The sequence below is a fragment of the Ascidia mentula genome, chromosome 3, assembly GCF_947561715.1.
Source record: "Ascidia mentula chromosome 3, kaAscMent1.1, whole genome shotgun sequence".
NCBI classification, from domain to species: domain Eukaryota; kingdom Metazoa; phylum Chordata; class Ascidiacea; order Phlebobranchia; family Ascidiidae; genus Ascidia; species Ascidia mentula.
Genome location: NC_138568.1, coordinates 8,745,611 through 8,772,134, shown reverse-complemented (window position 1 = coordinate 8,772,134; position 26,524 = coordinate 8,745,611). Strand labels below are relative to the sequence as shown.

General features: G+C 37.7%; 2 protein-coding genes across 2 annotated transcripts; one reads left to right on the top strand and one right to left on the bottom strand.

Moving 5' to 3' along the window:
• Positions 1-1,169: 1,169 nt before the first annotated feature.
• Positions 1,170-1,865, bottom strand: LOC145895517 (uncharacterized). The gene has a single exon (XM_082984322.1). The coding sequence runs from the start codon at positions 1,863-1,865 to the stop codon at positions 1,170-1,172; it is 696 nt and encodes a 231-aa protein (XP_082840448.1).
• Positions 1,866-17,464: 15,599 nt separating this feature from the next.
• On the top strand, positions 17,465-23,364 carry LOC145895516 (allene oxide synthase-lipoxygenase protein-like). The gene is made up of 14 exons (XM_082984321.1): positions 17,465-17,494; positions 17,691-17,877; positions 18,072-18,200; positions 18,350-18,607; positions 18,922-19,012; positions 19,121-19,283; positions 19,523-19,780; positions 19,986-20,178; positions 21,621-21,701; positions 21,944-22,062; positions 22,393-22,512; positions 22,569-22,703; positions 22,859-22,957; positions 23,185-23,364. Exons 1-14 carry the CDS (start codon positions 17,465-17,467, stop codon positions 23,362-23,364), a joined length of 2,043 nt encoding a protein of 680 aa, XP_082840447.1.
• The last annotated feature ends 3,160 nt before the right edge of the window (positions 23,365-26,524 follow it).

Here is a 26,524-nt window from a genome sequence, read left to right as displayed (position 1 = left end):
GGAAGAATAATACTAAAACCCTTAACGATCTTTGTTTTTCACCTTGACTTTCACTACTTTTACCCTCTATGGCAAACTCTCGCACCACTCTAACTCCATGGACTTTTGGCTAACTCTTAAATAAAAAATTTATATCTTTGATAATTTTCACTCAAAACGCCTGGTTCAACAATCTCGAGATCAAACTTACTACAACAGCAGCAAACTCTACATCGCCCGTCAAATGCTCAACTAAAACCCCCATTTTGAAAACTTCCGTCCTCTACAATCTATCATTAAAAACCTAAATACTCTTTACCTTTTTAAATTCCGTTCTTCTGTTCTAAAATCTCTTACCTCTGACTCCCATTATAAAAATATAACTGATAAACTTCTTTACTCCCAACTGCTACCCTCACGCATTCACAGTCCTATACTCGAGCTTCAAGACACCCACGACCTCCCTCTTTCTACCCCCAAGGAATATCTTTCTCATAACCGGTAATTCTTCGAAACTCTTTATTCTAAAACACCTTCCAGTACCCGACCCTTCTAATTTATTTGTAAAAACTCCGTTGTAAGTAATTCAAGATCGCAACCTAATCGAACCCATCGCACATCACGAAGTAAGAAAAACACTTTCCCTCTTTTCTTCCGGCAAAACCCCCGGCCCCAATGGTCTCAGCATCGAGTTTTGCTTCAAAAAACTTTCTCCACGTTATTACAACGTTGTGTTTTTCGTCTTTTCTTTAAGATTGCATATATTGTAATTTGCAACTACATGAATATTAAAGACAAATACATATCCCTGAAATAAGCCAAAACTATTGGAAACTCTCTTCTCAGCGGACAAGTGTCTTTTGACTAGTTTTGTGTCAGTGATCGTTTTTTTGTACTCCTTTTTTGTATACTTGTACTTGGTGTCCTATTGTTTATTTCGCGTTAATTTTTCTCCAAGTCTTTTACGTCCCCGTAAGGTTTATTTACAGGATCATATTGTACATTTGCATCAATTTATTGCTTCTTCGATTTGGTTGTTTTATAATAACAGTTCCTTGTATGTCTGTGGCAAGCCAGTTGAGGCCTGTGATGTCACAATTGCTTATTGTTACGTTCCAATTACTGCTATTGTTTCACTGTCGCTTGGTTTCAAAAAAGAAACAAACCCTTAAAAAGGAATCCTGTCTCCATTAATATTCTTCTGGTTTTCCTGATAAGCACAAGGTTGCTAAGTTTTCCTGATGAGCACAAGGTTGCTGGCATTTAAGGGCACGGTCGCCAAGGCGTTGGTGAGAAAAGCAAAAATCGTTCTTACATGATTGCTGCGCAGGTCTTGCTGAAGGCATTTCACGCTTGCGGACTTTTAAAACGAAAAATTGCTCGCTGTTTCTTGCCTTCCAAAGTACGTCGGCACGTTGTGCTGATTGCCTTGGTTCGACTAACGTCTCTTTTGTCAACACGAGCCAAATTTCTTCTGGCAAGGTTCGAAGAAAAATGTAGTGAAACAAAAAACATGGCTTATGACCGGCCATCAGGGACAACATTTCATCCATGAGCTGCGACGGTGATTGGTCTCCAAGCTCGGTAATGTTAAGCAAGCGTGCAGCTCTTTCATACTCCGTAAGTCCAAATGTTCTAAGCAAGCGTTCCTTGATTGCTGCGTATTTGTTCTGCTCAGGCGGACTTTCAAGTAGATCCAAAAGACGGCTTGCTGTTAGTTGGTCCAATGCTGACACCACATAATAATACTGTGTTCTATCGCAAGATATTTTGCGCAGCGTAAATTGTGCTTCGGTTTGTTGAAACCACACTCGGGGTTGTTCAGTCCAAAACGTCGGTAGTTTCAAAGAAACAGCAGTTTGTAGTACTTCTTCTCGATCCTGCATTGTCCAAGAAATACCGTTTCTTGACGGTCGGGGTCACCAAATTGTGGCGTGCTTGCTCCTTATTCGTAGTAAATCGAATGATGCGAACATGGCGTGACACATGACACGTGAGAGAATCGCAAGAAAAAGGCAACACGCACTGAAACTAACATAACCAGCGGCGGTACATCTTTACAACATATTATGTTGCTACAGCATAAGCAATAATGTTATATACAATCGACATCTTATTTTATCAGTTTTACCGCTGCATTTCTGGTTTGTTTAACTTTTCTGAAGCTTATAATTTCAAGTGTGATCCTACTCAGTGGTTTCTCTGCTATAACCTGTCACTGGCAAAGTTCCAACTGCATCTGTAGAACCAATTTAAATCAAACTAACAGAACAGTGGCTTTATATAGCCTGGATTTATTGCTTTATTGAAAAAACCCAATTATTTATTGATTTATTGCAAAAATGCAATGTACCCATGTACCCGGACTTACGTTTCAGTTAATGTCAGCATAAACAAGCAAGTAGCAGTAAAATACGGAGTCAATTTTTAAGACCAACTAGATTTATTTGCGGTTGTTTGTCTGTTGCTGATAGTGTTGAACTGAAAAAGTGAAGCGTTATCAAAAGATTTGCAACGATACTACGTCACTGATGCGATAAAATTTGATTTGTTGTGTTTACAATTCTTAGAAAAATGTATTTAAAGATGTCAGTAATGGCGTTTACAAGCCGGATTTATTATCTTTAGGTAATTATAAATCAATCCGCCCATAAAACTCATGTTTTTTTTCTCTAAACCTTTGTTCAGTAAGTGATTTTTCATTTAGACACTTATTAAACTCAAGCTTTTTTTTATTTTCCTAGCAAGCTGATTTACCTTTTTCTGCTTTTTTTTTATCTTTTACTGTTATACTAAATCGTAGCAGGAATGTTAGCCTGTTTGTGCTTTCTTTTGCGGTGTAATAAAAAGGCAACCAAAAACGAGAATCAGCCACACGCACCAAAATCTCCTACACAAAATCCCACGCTTTTAGCTGTTGGAATGTGAAGTTCTTTAATAATGATTATAATTTTGTTTTATTAACAGTGCTACGATAAAAAAAACTGAATCCAATCAACAAGAGTCAGTATTTCATGATTGAAAGCGATTTGGGATCACAAGGACAGATGTAATCGGGTGCGGGAACCGGGACGACAAGGACATTTTCGAAAGTGTAGATTATAAAAATAAGGTTGCGTGATGTCAAAAATTTATTAATTACTTCAGATGATTTTGATTGGCATTTATTAGATTTATATGTTCGTAGAGCAACTTCTGTTTAAATCATGTTGCTCCCTTTTTCTTTGACAAAATGAGAATATGCATCAATAAATCAAAGTACCAACATAAAAATAACATATCACAGTTTTGTTCAGGTATATTCTTTCAATCATGTTATATTGAGTCGATGAAAATCAGGTAAAAAGTAGTCATTGCACCATTGAAATAGTATGGATTGAAATTGCGATGCCTTACAATAAATCGAACTAAAGGACGTATTTGATATCATTGTTGTTTTTATAAAACACGAACCGAACTTTTCATAAACGAACACTGCCAACATTGTAACATAGTAACAGTGGATGAAATATTTAGCTGAAGATGACATTATTAACATAGTGTATATGACATTTCTACGGTGAGGTTCACGAATAACATGCCTTTGCATGACTTGGTGTATGAAAATAAGCGCACGAGTTCGTTCTTTTGATAAAGGCTGCTTGGATCATGATATAATTTTGGTATTTCAAAATATGGTTTTGGGTATTTACGACCATACAAAATGACAAACGTTTAAAATTTTATTTTTTTTTTACTCCAACAGGAAACATGACTCTCCCAGCAATGTTGCAGTTGTTACCTCGGTCTTTTGCTATTTTCTTGTAACCTGCTTTCTTGTCGTCAGATTTAGCTTTTCCCCAACTACAAGTAATACCAAGTTAATCTGACCTGTAAAACATATTTCAGACATATTTTTTACCTGTTCTTGATAATCCAGTACTTGTCTTCGCCTGGTGGTTTGCTCTGATCTTTACCATAACCAACAACCAACACTGCATGGCGTAGATATTTTGGATTTCCGGGATCGTCACGAGCTTTTTCCCAATTAGCATCATAAAATATGCCTGAAATAGAGAAAAAACAAAGTGACATTAAGAAAATTTGCATTAACCTGAAACCTTTAAAATTGGTGTGTGTGTATCCTTGCTTTTCGTAGATAATCAGACATGCAGAGACAGGTCCTTTGGTTGCAATAATTCTCTCTAATTCATTTTCATCTCCATTCCGCACCGATGTCATTCCTTGAATTGTTGCAACAATCGTTTTGTTCCCGTTTTCGAATTGACAAACCTGTTTCTGCAATATTTTTTGGCAAAACTGAGTAAATGTGTGGCATGTGTTGTTGTTAAATCATGCCACATATATCGACAAAAATCGCAGATGATCGATGCACAAAAAATAAAAAGCAGGTGACCGATAAAACCATAATGGTTATGAAGAGAGGCGCCCGACAGAAATCAACTGGTGACCAAAAACCTAATTAAAAGTTTAATAGTAGTAAAATACACAAAATAGCTTACCTTTCCAACATAAGGATATTGATCGGAACTAGTTATGCCTTTCTCCTTGATGTATTTGAACGCAAATTTTGGAAATCCCTTTTTGGCAGTATTGCCTTTAATATGACAATCAACTAAATGCTGTTCGGATAGTTCTATCAGCTGACCGGTTTCAATGTGTAGTTGCGATTCAACTGCTCCAACCTACAATGAAAAGAAGGACATTAAACTTAAACCAAAACTGAGATTTTCAAGAAAATAATATTGCAACGACAGAAATAAGCGAATATAGCGAATATAGCCAATACTTGCCGCACTAAACACCCAGCAAACAGGCAAACGCTTTTGGTCCTTTACAGGAGTAACGTGACCCTTTTCGTGCCAATCTAAACTTTCTGGGATGCCTTGGTCCCTTTCTCCATCTCCTTCCCCATCCACATAATTGTTCCCGTCCTCGATTTCTTCACCGTTCCCTTCGTCTCTGTTTTCATCACCGTTCCCGTCACTGTCCCCGCATGCGTCCATGTCATCTTCCGACGTTTCACTATCTTCATCTTCATCCTCATCATCAGATTCACCAATACCATCCATCCAGTAGAGTTCTTCATTTGTCTGCTCAGAACAAGTCATGACAAGAAATTGAACGACCCTTTTGTCAATATTATTTACCAGGAAACTGATGTTTACTATTGACCACATCGAAACTACGAAAACTGCTATCTGTTTTTCCTAGTTGGTCACCGCAAATAATAATATTGTTTGCCATCTAAATTTCCTTGAGCAAGTGATGATGATGTGACATAAAACAAAGATGATTCTTACCTGATCGCTGAACTGAGTCAAACAAACACTGTAGGTAAACTCCCCATTTACATATTTCTTATTGTGTTCAGCAACTTTTAGCTTATTTTCTTCCCAAATTTCCTTTCGTCTTTCTTCTTCTTTTTCATCCTTGTAGATTTTTTCTGCAGTAAACGAGCACAGTTAATTAGTCATCACATTAAATATGGTTCCGCATGGTGGCGCCAACTACATTGACAATAACAGAGTATTGTTTAACTTTCAGAGCGATGCTTCGCAGTCTTACATGACAGTCATACAAAAGCGTTGCATGCAAGTTCAAAAGCTCTGTCGTAAAAAAGTTTTTTACCATGGGGTAAATGGCATTCCCAGCAATCTTGCTATTTCTTTATTTTCAGATTGTGGATTTTTATCGCTAAAAAAGAAAAAAACTATGTGGCTATGGCGGGTGAATGGCAGCATTGGTAAAGCGCCCGGCCCATTTACCAAAAAGTTAACCTGATCGGTATTCGTACCCACGATATCCTGGGTTGGAATCCCGGCGTGGTCAATAAACAAAAGGTAAAAAAAATAAAGTTACAGTGCGATTCGCACGGGATCCCATTGCAGTTAAACAAATCTTTGTTAGTTTTCTTTTGACTGTTTTGCCAAGAGAACATCATGAGTTTCTGCGAGTGATAGGTACCGGAAATTGTTATCGGTGCCAGTAGCGCTATTATGTTAAAAACATTTTTATTCACCGCAACCTGCCAGAGGTCATTTACTACTAAAGTGTAATTAATAACCATGAACATTACGCTCAACCAAAGGTAAGTTCGCAAATCTTTCACACGGCCACCTGGTTTCAAATGCTAAGAAGCTTACCGAACTTTTTTTTCCATGCTTCCCAAGATGGTCCACAGCCCTATATGAAAGTCATGGAAAAGCGTTGCATGCAAGTTCAAAAGCTCTGTCTTAAACAGGTTTCTTACCACAGGGTACATTGCATTCCCAGCAATGTTACAATTGTTTCCTCGATGTCTTGCTATTTTTTTGTATCCAGAATGTGGATTTTTATCGCCTTCCATCCCCCAACTTAAAACAAAGCGTCGAATACAACAGATGTCAGAGGTTTCCAAGCAGACTAATTAAACCGCTTATTGATTGGAGATTACATTTCAAAGTGAGAAAGCGTGGTCATTTGCGCAATCACAACAACATGTTAAATACAGACCACTCAAGGACTCCTGTGCGATCTTGTCACCAATCTTTATTGCATAGTTTTTTACGTTCAAAAGTTATACAATTAAATGTTGTCCTTAATTCAACCTGCACCTATGTTTAATTATCCAATACTTGTCTTCTCCTTCTTGTTTGGAAGAATCTCTTCCATATCCGACAACCAACACTGCGTGCGCCAGAGAGTTATCATTTGTTTCGTCATATTTACCAGAGTCATAGAAAATATCTGAGTTGCAAGCAGTGTTACAGTAGAGTAACACAATTAGTAAAGTGGTACCTTCGTAGTTTGTGTGGTTTAGATATTTAAACTTGTCAGAAACCAACAAACTTGCAGCAACCGGACCAACTTGTGAAACAACTGTTTCCAATTCTTCCTCGTTTCCATAAGGAATCGATTCCCATCCTAGAATACAGACCTTCACTTGTCGTTCGGTCGGTTTTTCGCTGAAGTTCAATTTCTGTTTAACATTGGAAGATGTAACCTTTAAAATTTCACTCAAAAAACCATGTCATAAATGATGGTCAGACACGGCGATTCAGTTGAAGCAAAATCTGTTTTTTATTATTATTGCATGTGTTGTGTAATATTATCATTTTGTGTCCTAAAGTTGACCTAACAAAACATCGTTTTAGATTCGCTGCAATGCGACTTACGCCCGTGGATTTACTGCGCACCTCAGTATGGAATAATTGCGTTCCTGCCGTTATTTGTGTTTTTACTTTGGCTATAAAACCTACGCATCGTTTTGTAAGAATACACCTGAACTGTTTGTGACTGAAGATTACAACAGCATGAATCAAATGCCTAGGTAGTGCTTTTGTTTTCAAACAGTAAAATCAGCTTGTAAGTCAACGTTATTGTTTTTCATGCTTTTATTGTGACCTGGGTGTGTTTATATTTGACACATTATCACACAAACCCGCCAAAGGTGATGTTATATATTGGTGATTGTTCATGCCTGTAATTGTGATGTAATCATGTGTGTTCGCTAAGGCGTAACGACCGCTTTATGAGCACTGGCTTTGCCTCACAGGTCATTACAAGGATTTACGAGGATTGCGTAAAAATTTACCTCTTCATCGTACGGATATTCTTCCTCCATACACAATCCATTCTTTCGAATATATTGAAATGCCAATTCTATGTCACCTCGTCCATCACCTTCTGGTAGGTCTTCAATCAATTGTTGTTTCGAAAGTTTAATGAAAGTGTCGTTTATAATTTTGTTGTGCGCTTCGACGGCTGCCACCTTTAATTATTTTATGATTAACGTATTATTCTTGGTCAAAAATGTCACAACTTACAGCGCTAAATATCCAGCAAAAGGGGAACTTCCCTTGGTTGTTAACTGACATCAGGCAATCTTCGTCACGCCAATCTTTATTTTTTACATGTTTTTTTCTTCGAGAAACTAAAGTTTTTGTCACACCCTTCGTTCCTAACGTTCTCACCCTGGACAAAGTTGTAGAATTCAAACCATTCATCCTAGAAAAATTCTGTGAGATCTGTGACAAATGAATGGATGAGATTAACATAGAACGCAGAAAACAAAGCATGTAGTGTGATTTTACAGTGTCACTGAATTGTGTAAAATATTGTTGATTTGTGTCGTTGTATTCTTGAAGTGGTTCCCGCTTGTTTTGTTCATTGCCTTTTCGCTTTAAATTTTTGTCTCTTGCGAAGTTTTTGTCTGAGAAAGATAGGAAAGTTTTAGGAGGTGTTAGCAACAGAATTGTAAACACGAAAAACCTTTTTTGTCACTTACTGTGCTTTCTCCTACAATCTATTTGGCGTGTTGTAATGTCTAAGAAGGTAAATTGATCTGGGAAAACCAAGGCCGTCGCACAACGCGTAATCAACGCCCAGCAGACACAAGCAATAATGTTATGTAGAATCGACATCTTATTTTATCAGTTTTACCGTTGCATTTCTGGTTTGTTTAACTTTTCTGAAGCCTATAATTTCAAGTGTGATCCTAATTAGTGGTTTCTGTGCTATAACTCGTCACTGGCAAAGTTCCAACTGCATATGTAGAACCAATTTAAATCAAACTAACAGACCAGTGGTTGATATAGTCTGCTCATTCCTGTTCCGCCACTGAAAGAAAAAAAGTTGCAAATTAGTCGCAATAGCTGTTTGGATTACGCAAGAGTTTGTTTTTTGGGGTTATTTACAACGCGTCGACGCCACTAACGAACTTTATAGCCAAACAGAAAATCTGCATATAGGTACTGCAACATACGTCACAGAAACCAGTGCTTAAATTGCATAACGTTTTGCGCGCTGCTTTGCACATGTACTGCATAATCCCATAATGTGACCCAAATGATTTAGCCATCGAATATTCTCGAGTAAAGTGATTCATTTAACATCCTGTTTACCACAAAAAATGTTCTCTTATGCTTAGGTCACATCACACCAATGTTCTTGTATTATATTACTTCGAGCGATTCGTGATATCATGTGACATTATTGACCAATCAGCTCTCAATATGGAGAGCTTTGAAAAGCCCAGTTAAGACCGGTAAATTCATTCTATTTGATTCCATTCGATTCTACTTGTTCTATCGTATTACTGTTACACTGCTATTATTACTGAGACTCCACAAGCTATTCGCCGGCTTGGGATTTATTCCCATAGCCTGATAATAAACTGTTTAATCGGGGTGAGGTGAGGTTCAAACCTTACAGTAAACAGGGTGTTGAATGAATCACTTTACTCGAGAATATTCGATGGCTAAATCATCTGGGTCACATAATGTGATTTTGCAGTACATGTGCAAAGCTGCGCACAAAACATTACGCACTACCGTGAAATAGAATTGGTCACGTGACGCCATAAAAAGATCAAAGACCTTTCTCTGTTTGCTGGAAATTTATTGCGGAAAGTATCAATGGGAATCACAAGTTGTAACACACCATTTACAAAATGCAAATCTGTGATCAATCAAACGAGAAACGAACACGAAGTTTAAACACGTCATAAAACAACGTGTTTGGTGTCACGGGCTGGCGTGTACATACGTCAGCCCTTTTATTAGGGTAAAGTCATAATACATTAACATAGGATATGGTGGCCTATACATTTTTCCATAAGAAAAAAAAATTCGTTTTGAATTTCGTTTTCCCGAAACAAATTTTGTTTTGAAATATTCAAGTTTGTTTCCAAAAGCAAAATTCGAAACAGAGTTCAAAACGAATTTGAGAAAAGGTGGTTATGGAGCCGAAACCCGACAACTTACGAACACATTGGCGTTGATCTTCCAGTAGTTCCCAACAAGAATGATAACAGTCACAATGATATCCAATTGTATCTTGCACACACCTGTCGCTGCCTCCGCTGTTTTCAATTTCACACGAACAAGTTTCTGAACTAGTTTCCCATATTATACAACTATACGGCTAACATTTTTAATGGGAATTACATACCTCGAACCGTTACAGTGATGCACCGCTGTTCGGTAACAAACCTTGCAAAAACAAAATTGGAGAAGACTGAGTTAGTTTCACGAAAAACAATCAAATAGTTTGTGGTGACGGATGGGAGGACGCAACACTCACCCGGACCTGTGTCCAAATGAGTTGGAGTCCATGTAACTGTAGTTGAATATTCATTGTTGCTGCTTGCACGTATGTTGCTACGGTTGGCGTTATTGGGTGATCCTAAAACCAAAAATAAAGGTTACCGTTGAAAACGTGTGAAAGTTAATCTAATTTTCATCTATCCGAGTCGCTAACTGGTTTTGCCTGCAGAGTAAAAATGAGGGTTTGACCCACAGGAATGGGTGTTTTCTGGTCATTTGTAGTCGTCGATCCCAAAAATACCGGCCTGTTAGTACAGTGGTAGCCTGATGATGGTGCCAAAGATACTGAGAAACAACAGTTAATTGAAACGTTATTAATATGCAAGAATAGTGTCAAAAATTAAAAAAATTGCACATTCTCGTGATACCTTCCACAATAAATTGCAGTGAGCTGTAGCTTTTAACTGTTGTAGGACGCATGATCTTCAAGGCCACGGTGTATCAACCGTGTATGGCAGTACCAGCGTATTGAAGTCGGCAATTACTCTGCAATAACCAAACATGTCTTTTGTTCCGCCGCTCAAAGGTAACGACAATAAAATATGTAGCTAATAACAGTGGTTGCTTTGTGTAGATATTTGTTCTCACTTGGTCAAGGGTCAGATGGGGGCAGCTCATATCTATTACTACTCGCCTCCTTCTGTTAAATCTTGCGTAAACCGACAAGTAACTGTATCTCCATCTTCATCCATTGCATAAATCCCAACAGACGACGCAAAACCAGACATAAGCCTATAAAATATTTGAAAATGAATGTTGTATGCGTTATTGTTTAATTCAGCTATGAATATATAGCAATATACCATACTTGGTTGAACTATTGCTGTCGGAGCCGAGTTGAATTTTCCGTTTGTTGCGAACCGAAGATTAGCCAAGTACGGTAGTCTAAATGTAGATGTATATGAGTATTACTGGTAATATGCTCTCGGCACATTTTAAAACAAGAAATCATTTTTAAAATCCACGATATCGTCTAAATTCTTCCGTGCAAGTGCGAGTGAGTTTAAACCCGGGGCTGATGTCCACTGGAATGTAAATGTGTTATAACGACCGTCGGAGTAGTTGTATTCCCACCGGCAGACAAAAGCAATCAGGGCCTTACCTGATAGAAGTCGATGAAACGACGTTGCGGTCATGTGTAATTAAATGCTACTACGTTGTACATCAAAGTAGCCTTGAAGTGAAATAGATTTGTGCATTATGTCGGATCCAACTAGTACAAAACATCTTTTTTGTCTTGAAGCTTTCCCGAAGGATTAAAAAGTACGGTAGTCTAAATCTAGATGGATATGAGCCAATGTGCCCAGACATGCCACTAATCCAATTGCCTGAATTAACACTACAAAGCAGAAAATTATTGCAGAGAAGTTTTCATTACTTGTGTGAAAGTTTGTTACGATATTAAGAAAATCAATAATTTGTTTAAGAAAAAACCTTTTGACGCATTGCTGCATTAATCTTAACGTAGCCCATTTTTATTTGTTCTCAATTAAATTTCTTCTGGGAAATAATGTTTTTTGAAAAATGAATACACACAACGAAAACCAGGTGCCACAGCTTCGTATTAGCTACTTCTGTAAAAAATTTAAGTGTAGTGTTCTCATTCACAAACAGAAATACAATCTTTTTCTAGTGACTGTTATTTTGCAAAATCAAGGTATCAGAAGTCGTGCTTATAATTTCTGGTTGTAGTTTTACGTAATAGCTAAACTCTCGAGTGTGTATGTCGAACTTCGAGGGTATAGCGAAGATGTTTCTTAAGTCTTATTACCAGAAAACCCCAGATACACAGTTCTTTGCAGGAACCGGAACGCCAAAATGTTGCATATGTGTATCTGCTCAGAGCCACCCCTGACCTTGGTTATATCTTTTATTTCATTCGTTTTTAATTTTACAGTAAGTCCAGTGACAGAACTGCTATTATATTATTCAAACATATATATCCAGTGTTGTCTACTATAAGTTCAAAACGGATTAATGACCACAATATGTAGGAATCGATGCATTTTACATCGAATATAGTGAAGCACGAAGAACATATTGTTGACGACGAAAAAACGAAAATAGGAGCTGAAGTTTCACAATGACAAAAAATGACAGTGATGATGGAACAACAAGAAGTTAACTTAAATAAATCAGTTAAAAACCCAGTCATACACCACCGGCTGCGGCACAGATTGGGAGTTTGCTTGAGGGAATGTGGCGATTCGCTGACGGTTATATCGTAAGCGAACAAAGGAATTGCTGCGCATTTGTTGGGAGGGCATCTTAATTCGGCCGCTAATGTCTGGGGCGATGGAAACTTTGCGCTGAATATGGCGACACCAAGGCTTGTAATGCATAATTGGTAATGCAATGAATTGTATATGTCCTATTATTTTACAATGCCTTGATTGCAGTACCCAAACCGAAAGACCTAAATTATTATATTGTCCAAACCCTAAGACCCATAAAATCAGTAAGAACATGGAATTAAATAGTCAGGAATTGCCTAAATTCGTGATTACTCAAATGGAACAAATCCCCAAAAAGATAAAATTTGCGCAGCCAAACAGTCATATATATTACGAGATTTATCCCATATTTTTGTCAGATTACCACAGGGCTTGTGGAATAATTTGGGAATAAATCACATAAAATAGTTTACTTGTCATATGCGTGTCAACGTTATGATAAACTTACGATGTTTATTACCGACAATCAGTGATAACGCCTTTCCGTGACAAACTAGGAAAGATCACAGATAGCCAGTAGTCTCCATTAATTCAGTGATACGACTGGGATAAAGTTTGACTGGGAACAACAACAATCAGCACCAAACTTGCTACGGCGGGACAGATGAGCAATGTTGTGTGTCCCACAACTTCAAACAGACATCGATCGGTTTTGTTTTGCAAAATGAACTTTGGCCAAAAAACTGTCGAATGTTTGGGCCACCTCGTCGCAGTCATCAGCCGCTGACGGTTCGTTGTATTGCACTAGATGTCGTACTTTGAAGGCAGTGAGTTGAGCTTTATAGTTACCAACTCGGCGTATCTGCTTTAATTCGTTATATGGAAGGTTAATTACAGTGACTTGAAAAACGTAAATAGATGTATGCATTTATCATAAAACATATTCAGATGACCTTGTTAAGTTATGTATACACATGTCAGTCGTCAGTCGAATGTGAAATTATTATTTGTGTCAGAACGAACTCATACACATGCGCATTATTTTACGACTTGCATGGGTTTAAACACTTACCCATAAGTCAGCTTTGTTGCCAAGCAACAGCAGTAATTTGGTTTCGGTTTTCTTCTTTCTTTGGCCTTTCTTTGCAGTGCCAGATGATGCTGCTTTCAGTAAAGTCGTAGCTTGATCGATGATCTTTTTCGCAAAATCAAACGTGCTCATGTCACCGACGTCGTACACTACAATGATCCCGTCGGCCCATTCCATTTTTTCGTCATCGATGATAGAACATCCGGGTGTTTCATTCTGCAAGAAAATGTGTCTTGTTGAAATAAACTAAATTGCAAGCAGTGTTAGCGTGTAACTTTTCCTTTTCGTTGATTTTAAGTTGTGTGATATATGTTTAATTTGTTCTGTTAAACACTGAAGAAGTCTCGGCGTATGGCAAACGCAGGATTGGTGGAATAAACACTTTGTTAATTTTTGCCAGTTGGTCTTTTTTGAGAAAGTATTATGCCTGGCTGCAACACAAGGACACTATTTATCACCCAGTTTACCTTGTATTGCCTTTGTAATCAATTTTCCTGGTGAACAGATATTAGCGCGACAAGTTTTATTTTGGGGAGTAACCGATTTAGGAGCTTTTTTACCATAAGCGCGCGCTGGCGAAAAGAAAATCTACTCCCTGGTTTAAAGCATGCCCCATTGAGTAAAGAAAAATGGTCTCGTTTTGAGAGAAACGTGCTCATCAAACCTAACAATTTTCATCATTCATCAACGGCACACCATTTATTAAATGCCTCCCAATTGGTGCACAGAGTTATGCTGGCGTGAACGTTTTTACTCAACTGGGCAATGAGTCATACTAGGGAATTGCGCTTCCGTGGTGCTATGTGCATTTACCTCTTGGTTACCGCTGGTGTCCAAAAAAACTATTCTGGGTTGGTGTTTGAGGTTCGTAGCCACGCGGTCGAATTTCTGATCCTCCCCAGACATGTATTTTCGAATGAAGGGCCGCGTCGTGTAGCGAACAACAAGAGCTGAAAAACAAAATTTAAGTGTAAATAGGTAAGGCGGCGCATTAAAGTTGACCAATTAAACGAATGTTGGTTTAGTGTTAGCAAAACGCTTGAAGTCACACTGAGATAAGAAGAGTTTCATTTTGATAATGAATGCACAGCCGATGCGCGCTTTTTGCTAACCATTGACTAAGTAATGGCTCGAGTTTTATGTTTTATTTCAATAACCGATGTGGAAAATGTGTACAGGACAGTACGGGGTATTAAGCTAAAAAAATACCAGATAAACTCGCACCCACTTAATGCCCCACTTTCGTATCATGATGCATTTAACCAAGGCATTTAAACAATAAGTGTTTACAGCCATTATGTCGAGAAAGCCGCACGTACACCAACAGACAGGCGGTTCCCGTCAAACCTACTTGTCCCAAGTATCGGCATTCAGCGAGGCAAAATGCGGGCATAATTTGGACGATTTTGTGGATGTGAAAATACTGTGCGTTGGCACCAACGTGATTGTATACATCACATAGGAATTTTTCATTCCCTCATGACGTGGCACGCAAACATAGGTCTGGGTGATTAGACATCCCGGATTTCGACGCAGCTAAATCAATATGGTTTTATCTTTGACGCAGATACAAAAATATCAATACTCTTTCGGGCGTCGTTGTTGTAGGGTCGTAACAGCAGCTATGTTTTGTGTTTACACTTCATAATTTTTGCTTTCCATTTGCGTTAAAACCACATTTGTTTTTAAGTTGCCGTATGTTAACTGCAGGATCATCATGAAATGTTGCTCGAAGGTGTCGGACGTGAGATTATTTTTTGGAAACACATTTAATGGGAACAAATTAAATAATTGGATCGCTTCCGGACTCTAATGATATATTTTGTATGCACAACGAAGGGCGCGTCCAATTTACCGTAACCGACCAACCTGCGCACTTAAATACTATGGGTATACGTTCATAAGTAGTCTCATTAGTGCCCAAACTTAGCAAACAACTGTCACGTCTTTGTGGTTAGCAAGTATGTCCTAAACACATTTTACACCGCCCAAAGTATGCAAGAAAATCAGACGCGTGATTGACTGTGGCCGAAAATTCGGTCACGTTAAATTTAAAAATGTACAGGATGTGCCACACATATATGGTGTGAAGCCTAGTCCGTACAACTTACCGGTTTTGCCGACCTGATTTGCACCCAACACCAAGATTTTAAGTTGTTTCTGTTTTGGCTTGACAATTGCAGCATCGCAGAAAGTTCTGCAAAAACGGACAAGATGTCATGGAAAACGTAACATGGTTACAAACGCGCACACTCGAAAAACACAAATAAATGTTCGGAGAAGTGCCATAAGGAAATTCACCACTATCTGACAAAGAACCATTTTTTGTGGAGTAAGAATACTTCCTCATTTGATTGTATTAGTATGTGATGTTAACTTGATTATATTCATAACATAACGGGAGTATTGAAAGGTAAATAAATGGTTTAGCGAAAAAATGAAAGTCAAAACTATCAGTCCACCAACCTTTTTAGTTGAAGCACTCTTCCACGGACGTGTTTCATCGAAAGACGCGAGACTTTTTTTCCACCTGACCGCACTTTGTTTGGGATTCCAAGCCTTTTTGCAAAGTGGGTGGAATAACGACGGGCATGCGAAACAGCACGTAGCGATAAAGCTGGCATGGATGCGCAAATGTCTTCAATGTTTTTGCAACAGAGCACGTAAGCTCCAAGACTATCGATGTTCTTGATAGACAATTTTACCCACAGACACTGCGCGCCTGCTTTTAATCCTCCATTCCAGACTCAAAAAAGAAAAAAAGCGTCACATGATTCTGTAGCTCGTTTACCTGTTGACATTCTTTACAGACAAAGTGGACAGTGTCAATTGTTTAAAACCGATGCTAAATGACAATTAGAGTGCGTTCAGTTATTTTTTCTGGAAAATAAAGCAGACTTTATCAAATTGGGTTTAATGGACCCTTACGGGTTCAGTGTAACCTACACAGAGTCCAATTAACCTTTCCAAACTATATTACATTCTTTGATTCAGCATTTTGCATAAAGACATCGTAGAAACAAGTTATTGACAATTTTTATCGATTTTGTGGGTCGACAGGGTTTACAAAGACGTCTGGGGGTCCACGGACGCGAACAAGTGGAGAAAACCAATAACCTTTAGAAAAACAAGCGCCATTATTTCACAGCGTCCAGTCGACAATAGGCTACACACGTCAGTACGCTGCTAACAAGGGCATCACAGGAAAGGCTAGAAAATTGTGCAATTCGTGAACAAAGGTTTCAAAAAACTGCACATGTCCGGATGGAAGGACATGCACATCAGAAGACCAACTAATTGTAGTTCATGTGTTTGACCACGCGAATTGATCAATTCTCCTATTTTGTCTCTCGCAAACACGCCGAATGCTTTTTTTTTTTATCTACAGTGATTGTGTGAAACTGCTGGATGCAACTTGTTAACCGCATGTACATTCCAAACTATTTTCAAAGTTTCAAGAATTGTGACGTTCGATTTATATGTTTGCGAAATACAGCCCTTGCGAAATCAAAGGTTACAAACCTTGCGAAATCATAGGCTACAGATCAGACGATTGTCATGTGATAGTGCTGCTAGGACAAACGCAATCAGGTACGTGCTGGTTGGTGTAAGAAGGAAGTGGGAGACAATCCTGTAAATTCATCTACCGGCGTATAACAATAACAAAACATTCGTCCAAACGGCTTGACGGGACCCATGCGGTTGAGTATAACTTAAAACTTACGCAGTGTGGCAAATACTTCCGTTTCCCTGATAATTTATCAGTTGTTTTACCTGTTTGATTGATGATGCAACTATTACAACTTCCGTGTATTCAACAATGAAGACACTAATATGTTTATTACATGTTTATGCCAACATTAGTGAAGATGGACGTTTGACATGTTGGATCATAAATACACCGTGTTAATAACTTCCCTGCTATATAATAGCTTTGTGTTTATTGTGAGTATATATAGCCTGGTGCTCAAACAGGATTGTAAGTATATAAACAGTTGAGTATCATGTCGGTAATGGAGAGATTAAAAAGTAGGGTTAAGGGTTATGTACATTTTTGTAGATTAGACATGGAGAAACGTGTTTGCATTATCCGCAGGTACAGTCCTGTAGATCATAGCCTCATACTTTAAACCATGTCGACGAAATACAAGGTTACCATAACGGTGAGAAAAATATACTTTACAGTGAAAAGTTTTTTTATGATTTTTTATGATCTACAATTGCCACAAAATTCAATACCCACGTAAAAAGTGTTTGATTACTTTGTCACGTAAGTAAATTATTCATGTTCGTCATATATATGAAAACTAAGTTTTACAATCAATCTAAAATATATGTGTTTTTTGCTGCTTGTCTAAGACCTCTGACAAGACTAAAGGTGCCAGCACAAATGCAACTGTAAAGCTTCAAATGGTTGGTGAGGATGGTATTGAAACGAAATGGTTAAAATTAGACCATTTCTTTCGCAACGACTTCGAGGCAGGAAAGACCGACTTTTTTACTCTGAGTTGTGACAATGTTGGATTGCCCGTCATGATACGCTTTAGTAAGTGCCGGGATTAGTCTACACCTCCTTAAAAGCGTAGATTATCGCCCAGTGCGAGCATTTAACGTGTGTTCGAAGCTTTATTACCATACCGAATTTTTCAAGCAGTCCTGCTGATAATCAAACAAAAGTCATTATTACAAACGTTCTCGTTTTACTTGATGAAATAATCAAAAATTTGGTTATTTTTATAGAGCTGTGTAATTGGATTGGAACTGATGAATGGTTGTGTGATATTGTCATCATCGAATATGAAGGCAAGAAGGCAGAATTCCCCATCTATGAGTGGATTTCAGACTCAATCGATGTTGCAAGAGGAGACGGTAAAACGCGTAATGACAACACTTGTAGTGACAAACCTAAACAATTACGCGGTAGTGACCACAAGATGGACCCCGCATCAGCTTTTGTTTAATGGTCTGCAAATCGTGTTTTGTCTGAAATATCATAATAATGCATCTTGTTTCTTTAGGTGAATTGCCACAAAAGGTTGCCTGCGCAGTTGTACGCACGATGCGCAGCGAGGAGATTAAAGAAAAGAAGGAAAAGTTTCCATGGATAAAAAAGGCCACTAACCCAAATGACATAGGATGGGGACTTCCCCGATACGTCGACGCTTCCAACCCTCTGCAGCTTCCAAAAATTTTCCTCCGCAGCGAGGTCCGTTTGTTAAATTTTCTTTCAAAGGGTCTGGAGGGAGCAGTAAACAGCATTTCTCAAACGGTGCAAAGTAAGAATCATGTTTCCTGTGTTTTCTGGCCTGGAGATATGTTAACATGTGCTCTATGTTTGCAAAGTGTCTTTCAGCTCTACAGAAAACAACAATATTATATCGTTTATTAGATTGATTGTAAAAGTTTGTTTTCAAATTCAAGCAAACATATAAAATTGACCTACACAAAATAAATAAACACTTTATACGTAGAGTTTAGTTTGTAATTGCAGTTTTTGAATTTTGTGGCAATTATAGTAAGAAATAAAAAAAAACTCGGTGTAAAGTATATTTTTCTAGCATGGCTTTGAACTAATGCAATATTTCTTTAGCCTTGGTTCGTCCCATTAATGATTTGAAAGACTACCACAGTCTTTACCAACATCCAATCCTGAAGCGTGAGGATGCAATGTTGTTAGATGAGTAAGTAATTTGCATTCAAAGATTAGTTTGTTAGCAAAAAGAATTTTTCAAATAAGTTTATATTACTGTGCACACGTTAGCCATGTCTAATTCTATCATTTTGAGCAGTTGGGATACAGATGAGAACTTTGGAAGGCAGGTTATTAATGGCATCGCCCAGCCTTGCTTCAAGAGACTAGAGTTGAATGATTTGCCAGCGGGTTGTGTTATCACCAGTGAGGATGTGGAACCAATATTGGGCTGCGGAAAGACTTTGGAAAGTGAAACAAAGGTGAAACATCTACATGTTGCGACAAATCGATTAACACAAAAACATTCATGCAGAATAATGGCTTGAAATGTTTTGTTCGCAACACTTGCTAGAGTTCGTGTTTAGGAATAACAGCGGTACAAAATTAAATTCCCAAATTTTACGATTTTTTTTCTGATAAGGGCCGAATTAGCGACGACAAAGCATTTGAACATATTTTTATAATTCAAATGCACATGATTAATGCTGTTGTTGAACAGGCAGGAAAAATCTTTGTGGTTGATTTGCTGGAGTACTTCAATGATGTGCCCAGAAAAACACACTACAAGAATAAACAGCCCCTAAATTGCCCGGACTGTTTTGCAATGTTCTACGTCAACGACGAGGATCAGTTTCTGCCTTTGGCCATTCAATTGGTTCCAGGCAGACGCGATCACATGTTCACCCCAGCTGACAGCCATGATGATTGGCTTTTGGCAAAAATGTATTTCAGATGTGCGTTGGGTAATAAGCACGAGGTAAGAGTGCACTATGTGGTACACTTACATCTATTACAAAACTAGATGTGTCTTGATGACTTGACCTTCATAGTGCCCCTGTTTATAACGAGCTGTATGTTTTTAATTGACCCCGTAGCCGTGTAGCATAAAATTAGTCCTTGTTACAAGCAACATCCAACAGGAAATATATTGTCGATTGGTAATCACTTTTGCCGCATGTTAGTGGATTTCCCATTTCCTCTTAACGCATGGAGCGATGGAACCGTTTGCAGTCGCTCTGTTTCGATGCCTTCCGCGCGCTCATCCAGTCTACAAGCTTCTGTTCCCACATCTCCGAACTGTGATGGTGATCAACACTGACGCAAGAATTATTCTGATTTCGAAGAATGGTATAGTATCGAAAAGTATTGCAACTGGTACGTATTCTATTCCTACACCAAACAAAAATGTCGCACAAAGTACAGTTCTTATTATGCAACTTGTTTACGCAAAATCAATTTGTGTACATGCCAAATTTTTATTCACACGAGCTGTTGCGATTTCCTCTTCATCTGGTGTAAATAATGTTGACAAAACGAAACGCGGAAACAAGCGGAAAACATAAGAAGGCACGCCCAAACGATAAACCGTCATTCAGTTCAGTCCTGCGGCATCATGGTGAACGTAGTGGCTCATGAAACTCCGACTCTTGAGACAAGCATTGATGGAGTGATGAATGTATTGTTATTTGACCGTTTTCCTTTGCTTTAATTTTGCAAAACCATGACCCGCGGATGTCCTCCACGCTGTGATTGGACTCATTGTAGCGGCCCCCTGGTTTTTCAGTGTTGTTGCTTCAAATATCGTTTTTATGACCGTGTAGTATCTGCAATATACCTCTGGGTTGTACTACATACAAAGCGAGCGCATGGTGTACACATGTTATATGGCTCACACAGCCTTCGTTTATTGTAAAATATGTTCCCTTAGGTGTAAATTCTTCAGAAAGGTTACAAGGGACCTACAATCTATTTTTTTACAACAAGACACAAAAGTAACCCTCTTACCAGTAAAAACGGGAAACAATTCAGCCCAAAGGGAACATTTATCTAAAGAACGTTGTGTAAGCCATATAACCTGGTTCGCTGCGCGCACGCTTTGTATATAGGACAAACCGGACAAACATTGCCGCAGATCATGACTGCACGGTCATAAAGCGATATTCGATACAACAACACTAAAAAACCAGGGGCCCACTTCAGCGAGTCCAATCACAGCATGGAGGAAAAATCCGCGGGTCATGGTTCTACAAAAAGGTAAGGAAAAATCAAGACTTGCAAGGAATACGGTCGAGCAACATCTTATTAACCTCTCCATTAACGATGGTTTTAACAGAGACTGGGGTTTCAGGTGTCACTACGTTCGCCATGATGCCTCAGGACTGGACGTCGGCTTATCGTTTTTGCGTACCTTTATTCTTATTCTGTTTTTCGCTTGTATCCGCATTTCGTTGTGTCACACTTGAAGAAGCGAGAAGAATTCGCGAAACCTCGTGTCTTACAAAATGAAAAATCTGACTTCTTAACAAAGACCATCAAAAAAGTCTAATTCATGTCGAGATTATATGTTACTGGAATTTTTGTATTACAACAATTTTATTGCCGTTTTTTGGCATACCCTTTTTACCCAAAACGCGTAACTTATAAACATAAATAAATTTCTTTCACTATTTTAACTTCCTTCTTTATAGGAATAACCAAAAGCAACATGTAAATATTTATACGACCTAGATGGCCCTTAATATTAGGTATATGTTAGAGTTAGATTATTTAAATTTCTGTTAATGCAACAATTACAGTATTACACTTCCTTACTTTAGAGGCTTTGGGCATGAATCATAAAATCTACAAATCATTCAACATCGACGACCTTTGTTTACCGAAGCAACTCGAACATCTGGGTGAGAAAATTGCAACACTTCGTTATCAACAAAATTCCATGCTTTATGTTAACAATAACACTACTTATCTATCATTTCTGTAGTAGTACTGATGATGAACCAGGTATAGGTTCGAAACGTTTACTTAACATGATTAACAACATCTTAGCTTTGGCTTTTCTCTTCAAAGTTATCAACTCCACTTGTTTTGCACCCAAATGTCATTTCTGTTGTCGTGATTATATTATAACTCTGCCGATCAGGATTACAAGATACAAAGTGTCCCCCAAACTACCATTACCGGGAGGATGCTCTGAAACTCTGGAACGCAGTAGAGAAATACGTCACTAGCGTCTTACGTCATTACTACAAGTGCGACTCGGTACGAAAAACAAATAGAAAGTTATTTTATTGTAAACAACCTACAAAAGTTATTAGACTAAAATTTTCGATACTATTAGTGAATGAGCCTTCAAAATCAGCCTTCAACAGAACTCAAAGCTTTTACTACCTTTATATTTTGTTTTTCCATTCAAATTAAGGTTAAATGTGACAGTGAAGCTGTGCGAACAAGAAAATTGTTCATTTATGTACTTATTCTTCGCCAAAACCAAACTTTTTCATTTTTAACGCAATTTCATCATCACAAATGCATATATAAATGTGACGAAAGTAATTTGCGAAACTATATAAATGTTTCTTGTAAATACAGGATTTGAGCAACGACTTTGAGTTGCAAGATTGGACAAAGGATGTCGCACAAGAGGGCCTTGGTTGGCAAGATGGAAACACACGTGGCATGCCGGAAACAATGCATGATGTCGATCAACTGGTAATAAATTCCTGCAAGCACAAGCTTACAATCTTGCCAAATGCAACTTTTTACAGATCTCCATATGTGTTGCTTTGATATTCACAAGCTCTGTACAACACGCAGCTGTGAATTTTGGTCAGTTTGAGAACTACAAATATATACCCAACTCACCATTGGCTATGCGGCTGCCACCTCACAAGAAGGGAGAGGTAATTTTTTTGGTTGTGCAATTGGTAAATTAAAGTGGGTCGTCATGGTGTGCATGCAAATTTTAGTCTCGTGGGACATAACAAATTGTCGACCATTACTGTGTTTTTCTTTGAAAACATGCACAAATTGACTAACTGCACAATAAAATTAACAGGCAACGAAACAGAGGATCTTGGACAGCCTTCCTGATGCAGTGATGGCTTCGCCTCTAATTACCGTTGTGTTCACACTCTCTGAATATTCTCCAAACGAGGTTGGTAAAAATCTAGAAATATAATTGATTTTACCAGTCTTTAATACGAATATATTTCCGATGGTAAATTGGAAAAATGTGTCATACTTTCCTGAGAATGAAATCGGTCGTGCTTACGGCACATAAGCGAAATTTTCTAGTGATTTTGCTGACAGCAATATTATCAACAGTCCCGTATGTTGCAGAACAATTTCTTAAATGACTTTTTATCATATTGCTTCAAACAGATTTACCTGGGAAACTTTCCGAGCAATCTGTTTACTGACGAGAAGGTCCTCGACATACAGGGAGATTTTAGAGAAGATCTTAAACAGATTGAGAAAGAAATAAGGCAGAGAAATTCGACTCTAGAGCATCCTTACACCTACTTATTGCCTTCTCGTGTCCCAAACAGCATTGCCATTTAGGATAAAATAATATATAAAATGAATTATAATAAAAAGAAACATATAATCAAAATGTTGTTATTCACTGCTTACCCAAGATAAATTATGAACATGATTTATTGTCTGTACATGTATAGAATATTACATTTGCAAAAAAACTTTTATGTTTGGAAGTAAATTTACCAAGAAGAAAATATTAGCATCGGAAGTTAATGTTAAAATATTTGTTTGCTGTTTTGGATGACATGTTAACAATTTTAAAAAACCTATCGTATTGGGCTCTGTGAAGATTTATCCTACATACCATTACAATTAAATACAGCGACAGAAAATTTGTGTTCAGGCTTTGATATTGTGCAGGCTGTACAGTGTTTGCTCTATTTATCAACTTTAGTCAATGGCTGTTCGTTTTTTATTTATTTATTATTACACTATCTGGTGTTTGACGTGTGTAGGTGTTTCAGGGAAGTTAGTTAAATCTATAGACATAACGCTAAATTGGCGATAAGGTTTTTGATTCTTTGAAAGTAGTCGCGATCGCTGAGTAAAAACCTTTCGAAATTACTAGTCAGAATGTTTGTATGGGCAAGCCGCAGAAAATTTCAAAGATCGATGAAGCATCCGAAATACAGTCCATACAAAGGGGACATTACAAGGAACCTAACTTTGTCACACAATGCAAATGCTACAGGTGTGGAGGTGAAGGTCACAAAGGCGGCGACAGTGTTCCCTGCTAGAGGCAAAATATGTCTGAAATGCAAGCACGAGATGGTCATTTTGATGCGTGTTGCGAAAACGAAGGCCCACAGTACAAATGGAAATGGAAGTAGGTTCTATGAATATACGACGCCAATCAATACAACGTGTAAATGGTAAAGGATTTGGTTTTGATTTGCACAATTAAGATTATGATTCACAAGAATTTACCTGGAAATTTGTGTCAGTTGTAAATATGATTATTAATTCCAGTGCTACTAAAACATTCTTACGTCGATATGTGCCGACAGAAGAAATATAAACTCTACACGAATGAAAGAACGCCACAAAATGGAACGTGACCCAAAAAAAAACTTGGAATCGGCGAGATTGGAAAGTTCTAGCATAACTATTAATGTCAAATAAATGGAATAAGTAGGTCATTAACGTAATCGTCGTTTGCCATCGAAATACAAAAATTGCGTTATATCATGATTAAATATGAGTGGAATTATTTAATTGTGTTGATCCTCTGTTGTGCGGCAAAGTTTGGTTTCGATTGAAAAAGGATGTTTCTGTTTTGTGTGTGCCCGTGTTTATTGCTTTAGTCCATGACTGCTGCCATGTGCTACTGTAGGAGTAATAGATTTTTATTTATTGATTATTGCAATAATTAATGTATTGTCAATGCTGCACTGAACCTTATCCGAGAAAAATTTCGACAATAAAATCGATTAAATGTGTAAATCTACTTTAACATTTACGGCAGTGTTTCGGTGTGTTTTAAGTTTTCGAGCATCGAATGTGTTCTTATACAAGACTTTGTTGAAAAAATTTAGGCAAATAGCAAGTGAAGTGATTCATCTGAAAGTTGTGAACACAGTATAAAAGATAAGGGTAAAAGTTGTTCTTAGTAAAAACAGGAAAAATTTATTCACAAGGCTGAACTACAAAATTACTTCACTGAATATAATGGCAGAGATATTTTTTACGTTCTGAAATTAATTTTAGAAAATTAGGACTAAACTGTTCCGTTGTGTTCGTAATACTTGTTGAAATTATATTAAATGACAATCATTTAATGACATTATATATTATTAGCAACAAAGTAATTTTACATTGGTTGGTTGCTGAATACAGGTGATGTTGCTAACATTTAGTTAATGGCCAGGATGTTGTTAAGGCATTCAAGATCACAAGTTCACTAGCTGACAAAGCAGTAGTGCCCGAACCTATTCAAAAAGCAAGCAGGCATAAAAAAACGAAATTATCAACAAGCTTCGGGTTGCAATATCTGTTTCAGAACAAATTCAGACTAGTTTGTGTCACACATTTATTATGGTGAAAATATACACACACATTCGTAACAAATTGCTCTCGTCTTGGCGATGATATTTTTCTTGGCGTCTACCCACACGTTATTCTAGAAGTTATGTGACCAACACAATTATCAAAAAATACTGACATATAAGGTGTAGGCCTACTGTACATGACATTTTAGCAATAAACTTACTGATTTCAACACTAAAATTCAAGTCATGTCAAGACAAGCTATCATATTGCAATAAAACTGTATTTTAACTTGAATGGTTGGAGACTTGGTAAGCGGCATCGGCTTGGTTTCGGTGATGGGTGGATCTCTTGGGGGAGCAACATCTTCCTCTATCTCCTCCACCGCTCTGTTAGATGTCACAACGATGCAAGCGAAAGCAATGAAATGAACAAAACCAACAATTAACGTAAATTCGTAAATATCGAAATCTAATATAAAAGCATTGAACTCGTTGGTTTAAAAATCATATCTCAATGTTAGTCTGGGTGTTTTAATAACAATAATAGATGGGTATTTGCATTTCTGCGTTAAAAGTTTGATACAGATGATTGCGAAATCAATGCTTACAGGTCAGACAATTGTCTTGTGATAGTGGCAGATAGTGCTGCTAGGACAATCAATTAATCAGGACAATCAGTTGGTTGGTGTAAGAAGTAAGTGGGAGACATTCATGTTCCGGCATATTACAATGACAAGACGTACGTCCAAACGTCTATACGAGACACATGCGGTTGAGTAATTATAACTAACAGTGTGGCAAATATTTCCGTTTCCCTGATAATTTATCAGTTGGTTCAGCCGATTGAGCGATGTTACAACTATTACAACTTCCCTGTATTTAACAATGAAGACAGGGATATGTTTATTGCATGTTTATGCCAACATTAGTACAGATGAACGTTTGACATGTTGGATAAATACATCCGTGTTCCTAACTTCCCTGTTATGTAATAGCTTTGTGTTTATTATGAGTATATATAGCCTGGTGCTCAAACAGGATTGTAAGTATCTTAACAGTTAAGTATCATATCGGTAATGGAGAGATTAAATTAAGGGTATGTACATTTTTGTAGATTAGACATAGAAAAATGTGTTTGCATTATTTGCAGGTACAGTTCTGTAGCTCATAGCCTCATACTTTAAAGTTAAACC

What these genes read in the sequence shown, in the direction of transcription:
- LOC145895517 (XM_082984322.1), bottom strand. Translation starts at nt 1,865, where the DNA reads ATGCAGGATCGAGAAGAAGTACTACAAACTGCTGTTTCTTTGAAACTA.
- LOC145895516 (XM_082984321.1), top strand. Translation starts at nt 17,465, where the DNA reads ATGTCGACGAAATACAAGGTTACCATAACG. An exon ending in CTTTGGAAAGTGAAACAAAG is followed by an intron (nt 19,284 to 19,522) that starts GTGAAACATCTA and finishes GTTGTTGAACAG; the next exon opens with GCAGGAAAAATCTTTGTGGT. An exon ending in CGTTGGGTAATAAGCACGAG is followed by an intron (nt 19,781 to 19,985) that starts GTAAGAGTGCAC and finishes GCCGCATGTTAG; the next exon opens with TGGATTTCCCATTTCCTCTT.